This window comes from Rhododendron vialii, chromosome 2a (genome assembly GCF_030253575.1).
Source record: "Rhododendron vialii isolate Sample 1 chromosome 2a, ASM3025357v1".
Classification (NCBI taxonomy): Eukaryota; Viridiplantae; Streptophyta; class Magnoliopsida; order Ericales; family Ericaceae; genus Rhododendron; species Rhododendron vialii.
The window spans coordinates 3,009,662-3,025,907 of record NC_080558.1 but is presented as its reverse complement, the minus strand read 5'-3'; the positions used below and the strand labels follow the sequence as shown (position 1 = coordinate 3,025,907).

Below are 16,246 nucleotides of genomic sequence, written 5' to 3'. Positions count from 1 at the left end.
CACATTAAAATTTACGAAATGAACGAATTAGATTTAAATGGGATCACAATGAATTTTACTTTAGGAGATTAGAAGAATTGATCTCGATTCTTTTTTACACCTTCGCTCACTAAAAAATCAAAAATTCTAAGAGCAGAGACGATTTGCAGAGAAAAACGCGTTTGGCGGCTTTGGCCACATTTTGGGTCCCGAAAAAATCTAGAAAAATATCCATAAATTTTTGAATATTATTTTATGGAGCCCTGTAAAAAATCAGCCCCAGAGGATATCGGTAAGTATTACTACTTTTGGATTTGTAGAGGCGAACTAAGCAGTTTCGCCCATACGAATCCAAAAGTAATACTTGCCGATATCCGCTGGATCTGATTTTTTACAGGGCCCCATAAAATAATATTCAAAAATTTATGAATATTTTTTTAAATTTTTTCGGGACCCGAAATGAAGTCAAATGTGTTTGTCTTTGCGTGGTTCTCTGTAAATTGTCTCTTGACTCTGCGCATAGCAGCGCTGCTAAAAAATATAGCTGCCACGTCATGCAGCATGCACTGGTGCGCTGAATATCTAACCGAAGTGGACTCCATACACGAATTAAATTAAGTTGATAGAAATTCGCAGTCCCCGCCGTATATATAACCACCTCGCGCTTCCCAATTCAAATTCACCGCTCCAATTTCGACCAACCAACTAACTCTCTCTCTCTCTCTCAGAGAATCGAAAATGCTTGGGTTCAAGTAAGCTCTCCCTCGCGATCTCACCTCTACTTCGAATTCCACACACAAACACATCGCATTGCAACAGCTAACGGAATTTGTTTGATTCTTCCCTGTTTGTGATGACCTAAGGTCGGAAGAACAGGGCCAGCTACAGCTCGTCGAGCGCGAGGAGATCGAAGACGAAGATGACTTGTTTGAAGCCATCGACAAATGTAACTAACTAAACAACTCCTCATCACGACTCCGTTTCACTTCGATCCGTAAATTTTCGTTTACTCCTCGCTGTTTTGTTGCTTTTATCGTTACTGTATTCGTCGATAAATCCGTGTGAATCCGAAATTCCAACATAACGCGCCTCCTTCGAGTGATTCTTAGATCGATATACAGATAGATTAGATCCGAAGTCAAATTTTCTCATCGCTTTCGATATTCTGCTGTATATTTTGATTTCTCTCTGTTTTTGTACATTTTTGTTTCGATTCGACTTCTACCGATTGATATAAAATTATGAATATGATAAGCTTCTAATTTCTTCTGCATAATAACTGAAATTTCTGTTCGTGACTGAATGCGAGTTGCTTCTGTCCTCTGTTTTGGCATTACGAACGAAAGTTAAACGAGATTCTAACAAGATTTTGTGTTTATTTACACTGTAATTAGCAAACGAACGGAGCTGCTCGTGGCTCCGCTCGACTCGTTTGGTAATTGAGCCGAGCTTGACTTCGAGTTGTAGGCTGGTTCATTAAACGAGCTCGGCTCAGCTTGCAAAAGCTTGGCTCGTTGTTTAAAGAGGCTCATTAAGGAAATAAGTCAGTAAGGGCTGCTCGGCGCTTAATTTGTTGCATATTTCTGTTTCATTATCATAACCTTCCGTATGTTGCTACGTTAATCCGAGATTTTAGAATGAGACTTGACCTCAATTTTCTCTTCATTTTCGAAGGTTTTTTTTTTTCTGTTTTTTTCTTTAGCAGTTTGATACTGATTTGTGTAACTATCCGATCAACCTTAATGTTCCTCCAAACTTACCTAGAAGTTCACTAGTCCTCAGCAGTTATCGATTGCTTTCGTTCATGAGTAGAAACCGGATCGGCACGTACTGTGCTAGACGGAATCAACTACTGAATCCGTATCTCTGTTTGTTCGCTTTTATTCGTGATTTTCGCAGTGATAGCTCACGGAATCAATGCTGGAGATGTGAAGAAGCTTCAGGATGCAGGGATCTACACCGTCAATGGCCTGATGATGCATACGAAGAAGGTGTGTTGTTTTCTTCAATTCTGTTTTTGCGAAGTTCAGTTCTGGCGAGCACTTTTAAACTGTGATCTCCATTTTGCAGAACCTGACCGGAATCAAAGGATTATCTGAGGCGAAAGTGGATAAGATATGCGAAGCTGCTGAGAAGATAGTGGTTGGAGCTTTGATTGGCTAATAATCACAAGTGTTATTATTGATATGTTTGTCAGTAACTTCTAGGGGTTTCTGATTAATTTTGTTTGCTAAATGTATGCAGAATTTCGGTTACATCACAGGAAGCGATGCTCTGCTCAGAGTAAGTTGCTAATTCTACCATTATAATTCTAATACGCCTTGGCGAAATTTTTTTAAACTTTTACTCCCTCGTCTCAACTTGTTTGTCCAATTTTTGCATTCATATCTCTCAGAAAATAATTTGTATTTTGAAATGGACAATGTGTTTTATATGATGTAGAAAACTTTGTATTATAGAGTAGAGATCTATCAAGTAAGAAATATAGTGCATATAAAAACTAGTACAACTATAAAAATGTAGACAAATTTTTTAAAAGGTCCAAAATATTGAAAGTGGATAAACAAATTGAGGCGGATGCAGGGCCGGCTCTGGGCTAAGGCCCAAGAGGCCGGCGCCTTAAGCCCCCAAGAATGTGAAAAAATTAGGGCCTTCTATTATTTTGGGTACCTATTATATATGTCCAATCTTTTTTGGTATAGCAACACTAGAGGTCCATTTTAATACATAAACCACCTATTTTACACTTAAGAGACACAGGCCCAATGGTTGGGCCCAACCTGACTTGCTCAATCAAACGAAACAAAAAAGGAAAAAGAAAATGCAGATCACGGGCTGCTGTCTTCATGTAGAACCCCTTGGAAAATGATCCCATGTTATGGTTCCTATATAAGTTTTATGCATATTCTACCCTTAACAACTCTAATCTCCTGAACACACAATAAAATGGAAGAAGATGAATTAGAGATCAAAGAAGAGAAAACAAGATCAGAAATTAGTATTTGTATGGGTTTTTTCCTTGTTGAATACATGCATTTGGCTTTGAAAAAATCATTTAACTACTTGTTATTTTATTGTCGTAAATTTTATTAAGGGCCTCATTGTCTACGTCCGTCTTAGGCTCCAAAATCTCAGAGCCGGCCCTGGGCGGATGAGTGTATAAATAACGACACATTGTTACGAAACTTCTACCTATTGTTTGGCTCAGTTTTTCAAACTTTTTTGGAGGAAATTTTTTCTGAATACAGTGAGAGCGCATGTGAGCAAGCTCCTCCTACAAGTTTTTTGGCTACGTTTTTTAAACTTTTGGCGTGAATGTGGAATTTCTCTATGCACATCTTAGCTGATTTCTAGAGTTGTTTGGTTCAGTTGTAGATTCATGGTTAACTGAGTTATTGCTTGTGTAATAAACAGAGAAAGGCGGTGGTTCGCATCACAAGTGGAAGCCAGGCCCTTGATGAACTCTTGGGTGGTAAATTCCTATTCTCTCTTTGATTATGATGGACTAAAAGTTCAGTTTCAATGCTGTAATTGACAAAGTTTGTTTTCTCCATCTTGTATCTTGTTGATATGCAAAGGCGGGATCGAAACTAGTGCGATTACAGAGGCTTTTGGGGAGTTTCGGTGAGAGCCATGCAATCTCTATTTGAATGTCTTTTGTGTTTGTAATCACAACCACCACTACATAGTTTTGAAGTAACTTTTTCCTATTTCTTCATTTTTAGTTTGTGAACTAATGGTTTTCGGTGTTCTTACTTCAGATCTGGAAAGACACAGCTAGCACATACTCTCTGCGTTTCTACACAGGTTCGATTCTGGAATTTGTCTCTTTAGAATTGGCTTCGTAGTTGGGCTTAGGTTTGGATTCTGCCAAAACATTGAGTTGACCCATCTTTGAATTGGCTGTGTTAGTTGGGCTTATGTTAGAATAGAATAGAGAGAGATTAGCTCATCTTTGTCTTCAAGCATCTAGTATTACTTTTGTTAGTTTTTGACTTGTTGGTATCTTTATGGATAGAGCGTCTCCTAGTTAACCATTTCTCATGCCAAAACTCTCCTTTGGCCTGAGGTTTGGCTTTGACATATCAACGGTTTATCTAAATATCAAAAGTAAAATGGAATTTTGGTGTGCCTAATTTGGCTCAAGGTTTTGCAAAGCCATTTTGGACATAACGGTTGTGATATAACTGCTCAAATGAATTTAGTGCCTAGAAAGTCTTGACACCAATGGAACGACATTGCCAAAAATGGCACTATGGTCGCTTTTTGTCTCCTGTTTGGGTGTCCAAAGACAAAACTCGAGAATGAGTTGGTAATTTAGAAGATCAGTTATCCTTTCCCCACCACCTATATGTTAATAAGAAGCATGATGTACTGGTTCCGTGCCATTTACAATTACTGTCTCTGGTGTTTGGGCTTTCAGTTAACTCTTGAAAGTAGTTTATCTGGTTTCCTTTACTTTTGTAGCTTCCCACAAGCATGAAAGGAGGAAATGGAAAGGTCGCATACATTGATACTGAAGGAACTTTGTATCCTTTCTGATAACCTGCAGTTTTTGTAGTGGTCCATTATAACATAAGCACAAGAATTGGCATTCAATAGCTCTCCTTCAAGAGAATCTCTCTCTACCAAATCTGTGTTTCTCCTTAACTACATTCGCTCTGCAGCCGGCCTGATCGGATAGTTCCAATAGCTGAAAGGTTTGGCATGGATGCGGGAGCTGTCCTTGATAATGTAAGCCTCAAATTTTCCTTTCCAGCGTAATGAATTAGGATTATAATAAGTGAAAACCAGAACTAAATATGCCTAGTTTGTATTAATGGGACAGATCATTTACGCACGTGCATACACATATGAGCATCAGTACAACCTGCTTCTTGGTCTGGCTGCCAAAATGTCCGAGGAACCTTTCAGACTTCTGGTGAGAGATTACTAACATAAATAGCCCTATGATGCCATTACTTATAATGCTATTCAGCATACTGATGTGATAATAAATTGAACATCCAGATTGTGGATTCTGTAATTGCTCTTTTTCGTGTGGATTTCACCGGAAGAGGAGAACTCGCAGAACGACAGGTTTACTCGAGTCTCAAGTGTGTTGTGATATCTACTGCGATATACTTACTGTCTGTTACTGATCCATAAGTTAGCAACTAATGACATCATTCCAACTTCAAAACCGATTTTCAGCAATTAAGCTCATGGTCCATCTCTTTACCTGAATTTCAGCACTTACGAATGTACATATCTTCTATTAAACACCTTGCACAGCCTACAAAAGACGTTTAAGCTTAAAATAAGAATTTCAGAACTTATTGTAGTGGATGCTAGTAATTTAGTTGTAGTTGCTCAATTTATAGTATAGAAGTTGAACCATCTTCTGTTGATGCTGAAATTGTTGTTGGAAACCAAGATACCTACTTCCTAACCTTTTTCCTTTAAGTGTGAATTCTCTAAATGACCGAAGGGTTTTCCTATTTGCAGCAAAAGCTGGCTCAGATGCTTTCTCGGCTAACAAAGATAGCCGAAGAGTTCAATGTTGCTGTCTACATGACTAACCAAGGTAAAACCTCAATCTGAAAGCATGTCATGAGAAACACATTTGTAATTTTCTGATTCTGAGTTAGTTACTAAGCCATTCCCACCGTTCTATTCTTTCACTGCACAAAATACTTTGACAACAAAAATGGACTTCTGCAACGTTATTGTTAATCAATGGGAATATGTGGATGCAGTTATTGCTGATCCAGGCGGTGGGATGTTCATATCAGATCCGAAGAAGCCAGCAGGAGGGCATGTGCTTGCCCATGCAGCAACAATAAGGTTGATGTTTAGAAAGGGCAAAGGGGAACAGCGTGTTTGCAAGGTATTCGACGCCCCAAATTTGCCAGAAGCTGAAGCAATATCCTTCCCCAGTTATCTCACTTCTTATTTACGTTTAGCTCTTATTGTGATTACCTAAATTGCTCAAATCTCACTTTGCATTCAAATATTCAACATCTCAATTTCGAGTACCAAGATTGCTTTGTTGGCCCGAAGTTCTTGACAAAAAGCACATCTTTCAGATAACAGCAGGAGGAATAGCGGATGCGAAGGACTGAAGGTTAATTGGTGGAATTACTTTTGTCTTTTATTACTTTCTTTCTCCCAATTCCTGCTGTCGACTGAGTTTTCAGATATTTTTCTTGGTGCTGCCTACGTCGAGTTTAGCTTAAAGTTGTTCAGTTCAATACATGCAAGCCAGTACATTTGGTAATTGTTTTTAGCCTTATGTTGGTTTAACCTTAGCAGCAGTATATTGAATGAAGATATTTGGGCAATTTCAACACGGTGGTAAGTGCATGATTAAGCTACGACAATAGATAATAACGTACGCATACATGAGCCTATCAGCACACTGATTCATCATCTGTTCAAAAGAACTCTCAAATACCAGTTTGCCACTCATTTTCTGAATTCATAAACATAATTCAATACCGTCGTTAACAACTCATTGGAGACAGGCTTGTTATGAAATCCGAACAAGCTCAAAGCCATTTGGAGTTAACTACTCATTGGATATGGGCTTGTTATGAAATTTGAACAAGCTCGAAACCATTTTGAGAAAATTGAGTTTCTCAAATTCTCCGCCGAGATCAACTTTTTCGAGCCTAGTCTTGGTATTTGATCAAAATTCATTAGATACATTAGTTAGACTGATAAACGAGTCGAGGTTCAATAATTTTGGAATTCGTTAGTTTAAGTTGGACCATACTCCTCTACGACTCGGTGTCCGGCTCATCCATAAAGTGTCAGAAGCTTCAAACGCATTGTGGTTCCCAGTCTTTTCATAATCTCTCCAATGTTCATAATCCTAACATAAAATCAAGTCACAAGTTTTCCATCGCTTTAGATTTTCTTTCGAAGTACCGAGTATCTCAAGATGGAGAGATACGCTGCTTATCCAAGAAACAAAGCGAAAGAATGAATGAGATGATGTGAATTCCAACTACTGCAAATATATTGAATCCCCGCACTTAAAATGTCACTTTTGACATGATTGAAATCAGCAAATAAGGTAAAGAAAAACACTATCCCGGAGAAGTTATATCCCGAATAAACAACTATGATCCCGCACATGGGTTGCTAATTAAAAAAAAAACATGTTTGCTGTAATCGCATCTGTTAGACTCCAAATACAAACCCAGATGCCTCAAACCCTGTTGTAACCAACCGACTTACTGAACAGCTGCCGTATGTATAGGACTTGAAGGACACTCAAACAAGCCAGCAAAAGGTATTCTCCAAATGTGTAAAATAGAACCCGTTTCCTCGTACTATCATTAGCTGCAGCAGAAACAAAGATGGTGAATCAGTACCAGGCTATTCGGTGGAATAGCCCATAATGAAATCATTAAATTGCAAACATAAGTCTTCTAGTGGAGACGACTTCGTAGTTATCATGAAGTATTGAAGTTGAGTTTACAGCATTATCTTTGACCAATATACCTTGATATAGGATATAAATTCAAATCATAATCATCGAATTTGCTCTCCCTGTATACCTATGTACTAATGTACATAGGTACTTATTTTAACAGCAAATGGCCTGGAAACAGTTTTCTTTCTCTGAATATAAGCTGTTCATCCCATCAACTACATTAGTATTGCAGTCCTTGCATAGAAAGGGAAATATGGCAGTCAAAGCATACCATTCTCCAGTCAACATGCGCAGTCAAACCAATGTTTCACCCGTGGTGGAGTAAAATGAAACAGAACTACTACAATTTTTGGGACAGAAAATTTGGTTTGTCCCGCATAACATCAAACTCCATCTCCATCATCAGATAAAACGATGCAAAAACCGTAAATACTAATTTCCCCATGTGTAAGTGAAAGTAGGTGCTGCTCTTCCTTGCAATTTTCTTCATATTAAAACGATTTTCGTACAGAAACATGCAGTCAGGGAAGTATGCTGCAGAGGTAGAATCTCTGCTGTACAGAGACAATCCAGGATTAACAATATCACATCTTCTAGATTCTACACAAGTTTTGTTTGACTTTGCAAAACCATGTACATCAAGACCATTTGACATTGCAAAACCATGTACATCAAGACCACCGCAATTTTGATGACCGCATCAATTTAAGCACACAAATATATCAAGAGAAAGAACAGCTTACTACGACGATGGCGAGCATCACGTGCTTTCAAGTACTGTTGCTCTGCCGTAACAGATTCCAATGCCTCCCTCAACTCTGCTATCTTAACATTAATAGGGTCCAAATGCTCTGCAAAAAACCGCCAGATTAAAACAAAGAACGAAAAAATGGATGTTATTCATGAAATGTACATGCAAACTCATAATTAAATAAAAGAGAACTAGACAAACCATCTTTCGCGAGGTTATGTTCATTGGGAATGTGGCCAATATGTATGTGGAAAGCAACTGTCTCTGGTGTTGAGTGAGGGTTATGAAAACAGAATTTATACATTCCACTTCTTGGAGCCTTGAACTCAAACTTGTCCCCAGGTGTTCCCTTCAAAGTGTGCACCTCATTACCTGCTGGAGATGTCACCTGCACGAAACCAGGGACTAAATAAATTTACTGATTCCAAAAACAGTAGGCCTTAACCCAACCCCTGATTTACTCTCGGTGTTGTTTCTCGTAAGCTTATGGTATTGTTCATATGAGAGAAAGTGATTCCGGATGATAAGATGTGATTGTTCATTTCACCGCGACTACTCTTTACAACCACCTCAATTAATTTGATCCGGAAAAAAAAACTTGATTTTCAATTGACTATTTAGGAGAATCAAGACCAGTTTTGTTCTTTTTATTGATTGATTGAGAGAGAGAGAGAGAGAGAGAGGTGTGGGGATTGAAAGGAATTAAAGTGGGTGGGGTTTTTTTTCCTTCAGGTATGATGCTGGACTCCAAGTTCCAACCCATAATCCAAAATAAAAAGAAAAGAAAACAAGAAATTTAAATTTTTTGAAATGCTTACTATTTCTTAATTTCTTTGGCTCTCCAATGATTGTTTTGCCTAGAAAAAAAAAAAAAGGAGCTCCTCACAATGAGCTAGGGTTTTACTTTGAGATAAAATGTAACATAATTTTTTTTTTTTTTTTGTAAGGTTGATAGAAAAAAGTATTTTTTTCAACTAGAAGTATAACAAAATTAATTTTTTAATTACATAGAATAGCCAAATGTGTAATTCCTAAGCTATCTAGGGGCATATTGGTAATCTAATCTCTAGTCAGGAGCTCCCCTTAATCCCAGGACTAATAGTCCCACAACACCCCCCACACCCCCCCCCCCCACCCCCCAAGATTATTTTGTCCCAACCTTGAAAGATAACTAGTCCGGGACTAATAGTCCCGGGACTAAAAACAATACAAACATGGGATTAGGAGAGGTGAGGGGATTAATAGTCCAATCCCACCCTTAGTCCCCCCAATCAAACAGGGCCTAAAGGGGCTCCTCGTTGGTACACACACACAATAAAGTGGAAAAATAATAATAATAAAGGCAAGCGGTGGTTGATAACAGGTTAGGTCCGTTAGGAGCTTGAGCAGGAAATGGCATGCCCAAAAAGGCTCAAAGGTAATATACAAAGCTTCAAAACACCATTATAATTAAACAATATATATCAACATATAAGAGCAAATCCCCACATAAACAGATGTCCTTCATGCATGTCCTATCCTGCATTACAAACCTAACAAAAATAATATACTGAACTATCTCTATCCTAGCCATACGCATATAATAAAGTCTTGAACTATCAACCCACCAAAGTAGCAACTTATATCACCTTTAATCCATCAACTCCACGACCGAGATTCATGTCTTCCTATCATAAGACCCCATCAATCCCCATCAAATAGGTTTAAAAAGGAGGCAAAAAAAATAATGTTGCAAACCCCAATTGCTTGGGACAAAAGGCTTCATCTGGTTTCTTTGGTTAATCCCCATCAATAGACTCTCTCCAATTACTCGAACCTAAAATCAAATGACCTAGTCCATAAACCCTAACAATCCTGAGAATTCACATTCCAAATCCAGCAAGAAATTCAACCAATCAACAAGAAAATCGAAACAACAAACACATTTATATACATACATATATATCCTCTATTACTATCATAATTTACTACTCCCTTCATTCTAAACTGTTTGTCTAGTCCACAAAACGGGGTCTTAAAAATAATACAACTTTTGCTAGAAAAATTCAACAACATACTACTCATAGAAAACAATTAGTTCTTTTAATTTGTGAAGAAAGTTTGAAACTCTTCTAAGTCATCGTTTTGCAGACCAGGCAAATATTTTTGGGACGGAGGGAGTACTGTAAAGGAAATACCTTATTGGTTTGAAGGGCTGTTATGAAGCCGGCTCACACTTTTAATTTCCTAATCTGCTCAAAGAATTTGCCAATCGGAGAAAAGAATAACTGTAACCCTAATCTTCCTCTCCCCTCTTTTCTTTCACATCTCAGATTTCATAACGAATTAATCTCAATTCAAGATTTTCACTTTTCCCCCTTCTTCATAACACGATTTGCACACGTATCGCGTTTGCCTCAGGCCTCTAGTAGTATATAAATGTGCGTGTGTGTGTGTAGAGAGAGAGAGAGAGAGAGAGAGAGAGAGAGAGAGAGAGAGAGAGAGAGAGAGAGAGAGAGAGAGATTACGATGAAATCGATGCCCGGGTGGTCGGAGTTCCAGAAGATATCGTGATCGACGACGACGAAGTTACCGGAGACGGTGTCGTCTTCGTAGAGGACGTACTCGTACACGCACTCGACGTCGTTTACGGTCACGGAAAGGGCCGAGACGTCGCTCACCAAGCTGAGCAGAAGAAGCCCTGCCAGCGCCGTCGCCGCCACCGCTTTCTTCTCTCTCCTCATTCTCTCTCCTCTCTCCATTTTCCCGTCTTCTTCTCTTCCAAAACCCTTTCTTGATGGTTCTTGATCTCTGAATTCACTTTCTCTGATTGGCAAACTCCATTTGAGGAGACGACGCCGTGTGATGTACAAATGTTCATGTGGTGGTTTAATACACCATCACCCCTGAAGTATGTGACTCTTGATAGCTTGCTCCCATTCAATTAAAACGCTTGACACTTTGCCCCTCTTCCATCAATATTCCGAGCATGGCTACAAATGGAGTGAGTTGTTCGTTTGCAGCTCGAGGCTCATGTCACGACCCAAGTGTTTTGACAAATACGTGACATGCTTCCCACCAACACATTGAGGTTTTTCCAAATAATCTAGAGTTTCATAGAGCAATTTAGAAAATTTCTAGAACCATCTCCTAGACTTAGGCTTATCCATAGCTCTGTTTGGGAAGGAGAGTAGGAGTATTATTTAAGAACCTTTGTTTTTTCTTGGCAAATCTCGCGTGCTTCTCGGGAAGCAGTCTAGAATAAAGATTCGTTCGGTTAAGATTCTTATTTTTTAAATACTTATTTCACGTTTTATAAGACATACATTCTCTCATAATACATAACTTTTAATAATTCAAAAAATAAGTATTCATTTAAAAAATAGGAGTAAGTAATTAGTGGATGTTCTACTAATAACGCTTTTTTACTTTTAGAAAAAGTTCACGTTTTGTTTTATTCAAATTTTTTTTGGTTTGTTAATTTTGCACCAAACTTTTTTATATTATAGATTCGTATCGACAAGACGAATTAAAAAAGTAAAAAAAAAATACTTTTACCCACTTTTAAGAAAAAAAAATCAACTTTAACAAACCCAAAGGAGGGTTTGGAACTCCCTCTTCAGTCTTCACTACAAGCCAAAAGTCAACAGCTTAAGGATTACATGTTTGGCTGGCAATGTGAAGATAGACCTCGTACCATCTTACCTACTGCACGTCAGATCAAGCAGGTGTGAGCTTCAAGGTGTAGCTGCTATTACTCCTACTAGTTTATTTGATGTTGATCAAATCAGTATCATGTTGAAAGTACTTTTTAAACCTGATGATTTTAATTAATAGCACCTGAAACCTAAAGTAAATTTTTTTTGGAGGGCAGGTTGCCTGTGCCATTAATAAATTAAGAGGTACTCTTGCTTTCCATTTCCTTTTTCGCAGGGAACTTCTCTTCGACCTAAGATCTGCAGGTTTCTTGTGGAGGAGTAATGGAGCAGCAGAATTCCCAAATCCAAGTCCCGAAAGTGAAATTGGGCAGCCAAGGTTTGGAGGTAAAATTCTCAGAAATCTGTATATAGCGGATGGAAATTGCTTCTGATTGTGAATTGTCTGCCATGAGTTTGTCCAAATTCCCCTACGAAACAGGACTTCAGTTATCTTATTAGTTGAAGTCTTAAATCCCGTCTTCCACCTGGGTTTAAGTTGAAACCCAGTTGTCATTGGTTAAAAAAGATCTCAAACCACTCAGATTTGAAGCAAAAAAAAAAAAAAAAACAAAGAAACGAAAAGGAAGAAGAAAAAGAAAAAACGTACATTTGACTAATCACAAGATCTTAATTCTCAGCTTTACCTTATTAGTGCCCAACCTTACTCACATAATCCTTCAAGATACCCTCTGCTCATGCTCTCAATTCTTGCTCTGCGATCGCGCTCTCAATACTTGTTCTCGTGAATTATACTAGTAGTTTGGGATGTTTTCCAGAGACTATTGTACGCTTGCGCTCGCGCACGTGCCCGCGAATTATGTGACTTAGGATCTCCAATCTAAGAGAACATATGAACAGCAAAGGTAGTTTAGTATTAATGCAATAAGTAGCTTCCTTAGCGGGTTTTGATTTCTCTGTTGAAAATAATACAATTTCAGCCATGTGATGCTGTCCCTTTTGTGTTGCAGGTTTCTACTTTGGGCTTTGGATGCGGAGGACTTTCTGGAATATTAAATGCTCCACTCTCCCATGAAGCTGGATGTTCCCTTATAGTTGATGCATTTCAGAAGGGTATCACCTACTTCGATACAGCTGATATCTACGGACAAAATCGTGACAATGAGATAATGGTTGGCAAGGTACAGTAGTTCTCTTTCCGCATTTTTATAGTTCTAACTTGACAATGCAAATGATAACAAATGTGAAATGAACTGTAGTTGTAGGTACCGTTTTCCTTTAGTCTAATTTTCTTGATTGATATTAAATGAAGATTTGTAACTTGAAAGGACTCAAAGTGAAAAGAAAAGGAATTGGGGTCAAAAGTCAAAGGTGATTGATATGGTATGGCAATGTTACATACACTTATCTAAATACTTAATTTTGGACACTAGATTAGTTGGACATCCCCTTGGAAAGCATACTAGGTAATCCTAAAATTACCTAGTTATGCATGAAATACCATGCAATGGGTTCTATTGAGGTACGTTGCTCAACATTCAAAGCTGATTAGACAGTGATGAATCTGACATTAGACTCAAATTCGCATCCGACACGTATATATTGGTTCATATAAGTTTGTAACAGATGATGTCGCCATGAGTATGTCATTATATAGATATGCAGATCTCAACTTGCATCTTGATCTGAAACTACAAGAAAAACTATCTTTTTGCTTTTCAGGCACTGAAGCAGCTGCCTCGAGAACAAATTCAGATATCCACGAAATTCGGAATTATCATGTCCGCCGATATGAGTCATGTAGAGGTCAATGGTACCCCTCAATATGTGCGCCAATGCTGTGAAGCAAGTCTCAAATGGCTTGATGTGGACTATATTGATCTCTATTACCAGCATCGTGTGGACTCCTCTGTGCCAATAGAGGACACTGTAAGCATAAGATACAATGATTCCTATAAATATATCAAAATAGCCCTATTCTTGATGAGTAGTCAACGGCACATAAATGTGTTCAGAGTCGTTGATGTGCATGTGTTTCACATGATGCAAATGGGATTGGAGACCTCCAAACACGTTTATGTCCGAATTTTTGTCGGTGCAGTGGTGTCCGAAGAGTTTTTCCATTCTAGATTTCCAATAAATCGTATTTGACCTTGTTTGTTTTGAATTGATGCAAGCAAGATGGGGGAGCTGAAGAAGCTAGTGGAGGAGGGGAAAATAAAGTACATTGGATTATCAGAAGCCAGTGTAGACACAATAAGGAGAGCACATGCTATCCATCCAATCACTGCCGTGCAAATGGAGTATTCTCTGTGGGCTCGTGAAATTGAAGAGGATGTACTTCCATTGTGTAGGTTAGTTAGATATAATTGGACTATATTTTTGTAATATCAACGCTTATTGACTAGAAGTTATTTCAGACTTAAAAAGACATCAAGAACATAGCTAAGTGTTGGATGAGTCTGAACCAATTTGCAACCTTTTTGGCCTTAAATCCACAGGGAGCTTGGAATCGGGGTAGTGGCGTATAGCCCTCTTGGTCATGGGTTCTTTGGTGGGAAGGGAGTCGTGGAAAGCTTGCCTTCAGAAAGCTTTTTGGTATATGACTAACATTGTTTGTTTGGTTTGGTTTTGTTTTCATTTCCTTCTTTTTAATCTCGGGAAAAAAAAAATGAGATGTTTGAAAACACTTGTGATTTTTATTTGGGAGACAATGTAATGTTTGGAGGAAAAAAAATGCAATGTTAGGAAGATTGCAGTGCAAGGACACAGATGGATCAGAAATGTCCTATGCATGTGGTTCCACACAATGCACTTGGGATTGAACACATCGAACTCCTGCCGACACATATGTAATTTTCTGTTTTAACAACACATATTGTTTTGATCTTGGGCAAGAATAGTTTCTAAAAATTCAAAATATATCTTCCTTATTATACATCTGAGTTGTCATTATGGACATACAGGATTTCATGGTTGAGATATACTTATACATTGTTTGTCTCAGGCTTGGCATCCAAGGTTCACAGGGGAGAATTTAGAGAAAAACAAATTTCTCTATGCTCATTTTGCAGACTTGGCAGAAAAACATGCCTGCAGCCCTGCTCAGCTAGCTTTGGCATGGCTTCTCCATCAAGGAAATGATGTCGTTCCGATCCCCGGTATGTCAAGCTCTCTCTCAATCAACTTATGCGCTCTTTAGATTTCATCTTCAGTAATTTTTCCGACGTTTTTGGACTAACCTCAAGAGAAGCCAAATTCTTTCTGTATCTAAGTATTCAGTACGCCGCTGTACGCGTTCCGATTCTCCCGCGTCCTTATTAGGGATTAGACCATGTTGCTGGGGCTATTTGCAGGCCTTCTCGTATTCTCATATCACGTTGATTATCGAAACTGTTCATTATTTGAAAATAACAGTTGGCACACTGGATTGAAACCTGTTTATTTCATGATAAATGTATTACGATCGTGTATTCATTAATATTACCTCGACTCTACTATGGCATAATTGATGTTCTCAACGAGCTCTAATGATAGCAAATTTCAATCTTCAAAGTCAGTTCAGGAAGGACTCACAAACGAACAAACAGCACGATCGAGCCCCTCCCCTTGTAAGAACTATAGAGGAGCTGGTTCCCTTTAGTTCCACTTTATGAATCTTTAACACATGCTAATTCATATGCAATGAATTGATCAATACCTGACCACAGATTTTGGGCAAGTAAGTTATGTTTTTTTTTTTTATCTTCGAATGTTAGCATTGTTAGAATAGCTAGATTAGCACATTGGAAGACGAGTTGAACTCCTAATCTCTTTTCTTCTGGCACCTAAGGGCACTCCTAATGCCGTCAGGCCAAAGGCCTCTTAGCGTAAATTTATCTAATTGTGGCTGTGTTTGTTTTTGCAGGAACAACTAAAGTTAAGAACCTTGATGCCAACATTGGATCTCTGACAGTGAAGCTTACAACCAAGGATTTGAAAGAAATTTCTGATGCAATTCCTACTGATCAAGTGGGTGGACAAAGGGAGGTCCAGGTCTTTCTTCCATTTTCTTATAGGTCTGCAAATACCCCACCAAAAGCATAAACTCCAGTTTATAAGTAGTACTTGTGAATGCTGGTGGAAGAGTCTCTCTCTTAATAACTGACAGAAATCAATTGCTTGTGTATGTGTGTATTTTATCTACCTCAGATGCTATGTGTACTGAGGAACGAACAAATGCTGCTTATATCTGAGGGTTTTATATGTATAGAATTTTGACTTTTAAAGCGATATATTTCGTGTTACCTTCTTATTTGGTGGATTTCGATTATATGGTTTATGTTTGTTTTCCGATAAGATATCAGATTTATCCAAAATCAAAGCATTCTCAAAATTTGTAAGACATACATCAACAGTTCATTACATTTACAATGGGAAGTTGCTACGTACGGCCACCAATGGCCATGGTCGGTTTCC

General features: G+C 38.3%; 3 protein-coding genes across 6 annotated transcripts; 2 read left to right on the top strand and 1 right to left on the bottom strand.

Annotated features, from left to right (window-relative positions):
- Positions 1-635: 635 nt before the first annotated feature.
- On the top strand, positions 636-6,099 carry LOC131316784 (meiotic recombination protein DMC1 homolog). 2 transcript variants are annotated; one of them, XM_058346234.1, is made up of 15 exons: positions 636-731; positions 843-925; positions 1,879-1,970; positions 2,050-2,121; positions 2,224-2,262; positions 3,394-3,451; positions 3,558-3,603; positions 3,741-3,786; positions 4,447-4,508; positions 4,647-4,713; positions 4,808-4,900; positions 4,990-5,058; positions 5,467-5,545; positions 5,718-5,897; positions 6,022-6,083. In XM_058346234.1, exons 1-15 carry the CDS (start codon positions 718-720, stop codon positions 6,081-6,083), a joined length of 1,062 nt encoding a protein of 353 aa, XP_058202217.1. In that variant the 5' UTR covers positions 636-717. The 2 variants fall into 2 exon arrangements, with proteins under 2 accessions (XP_058202217.1, XP_058202216.1); XM_058346233.1 differs by having other exon boundaries at positions 5,718-6,099.
- Positions 6,100-6,960: 861 nt separating this feature from the next.
- On the bottom strand, positions 6,961-10,993 carry LOC131316792 (transmembrane emp24 domain-containing protein p24beta3-like). Its single transcript, XM_058346243.1, has 4 exons — positions 10,661-10,993; positions 8,355-8,541; positions 8,146-8,253; positions 6,961-7,308 (listed from the first exon to the last, which is right to left on the bottom strand). The coding sequence occupies exons 1-4, from the start codon at positions 10,892-10,894 to the stop codon at positions 7,175-7,177; spliced, it is 663 nt and encodes a 220-aa protein (XP_058202226.1). The 5' UTR covers positions 10,895-10,993; the 3' UTR covers positions 6,961-7,174.
- Positions 10,994-11,758: 765 nt separating this feature from the next.
- On the top strand, positions 11,759-16,080 carry LOC131316785 (perakine reductase-like). 3 transcript variants are annotated; one of them, XM_058346236.1, is made up of 8 exons: positions 11,759-11,874; positions 12,066-12,175; positions 12,799-12,969; positions 13,511-13,717; positions 13,970-14,142; positions 14,290-14,386; positions 14,796-14,949; positions 15,696-16,080. In XM_058346236.1, exons 2-8 carry the CDS (start codon positions 12,113-12,115, stop codon positions 15,872-15,874), a joined length of 1,044 nt encoding a protein of 347 aa, XP_058202219.1. In that variant the 5' UTR covers positions 11,759-11,874; positions 12,066-12,112; the 3' UTR covers positions 15,875-16,080. The 3 variants fall into 3 exon arrangements, with proteins under 3 accessions (XP_058202219.1, XP_058202220.1, XP_058202218.1); XM_058346237.1 differs by having other exon boundaries at positions 11,806-11,860; XM_058346235.1 differs by having other exon boundaries at positions 11,814-11,936.
- The last annotated feature ends 166 nt before the right edge of the window (positions 16,081-16,246 follow it).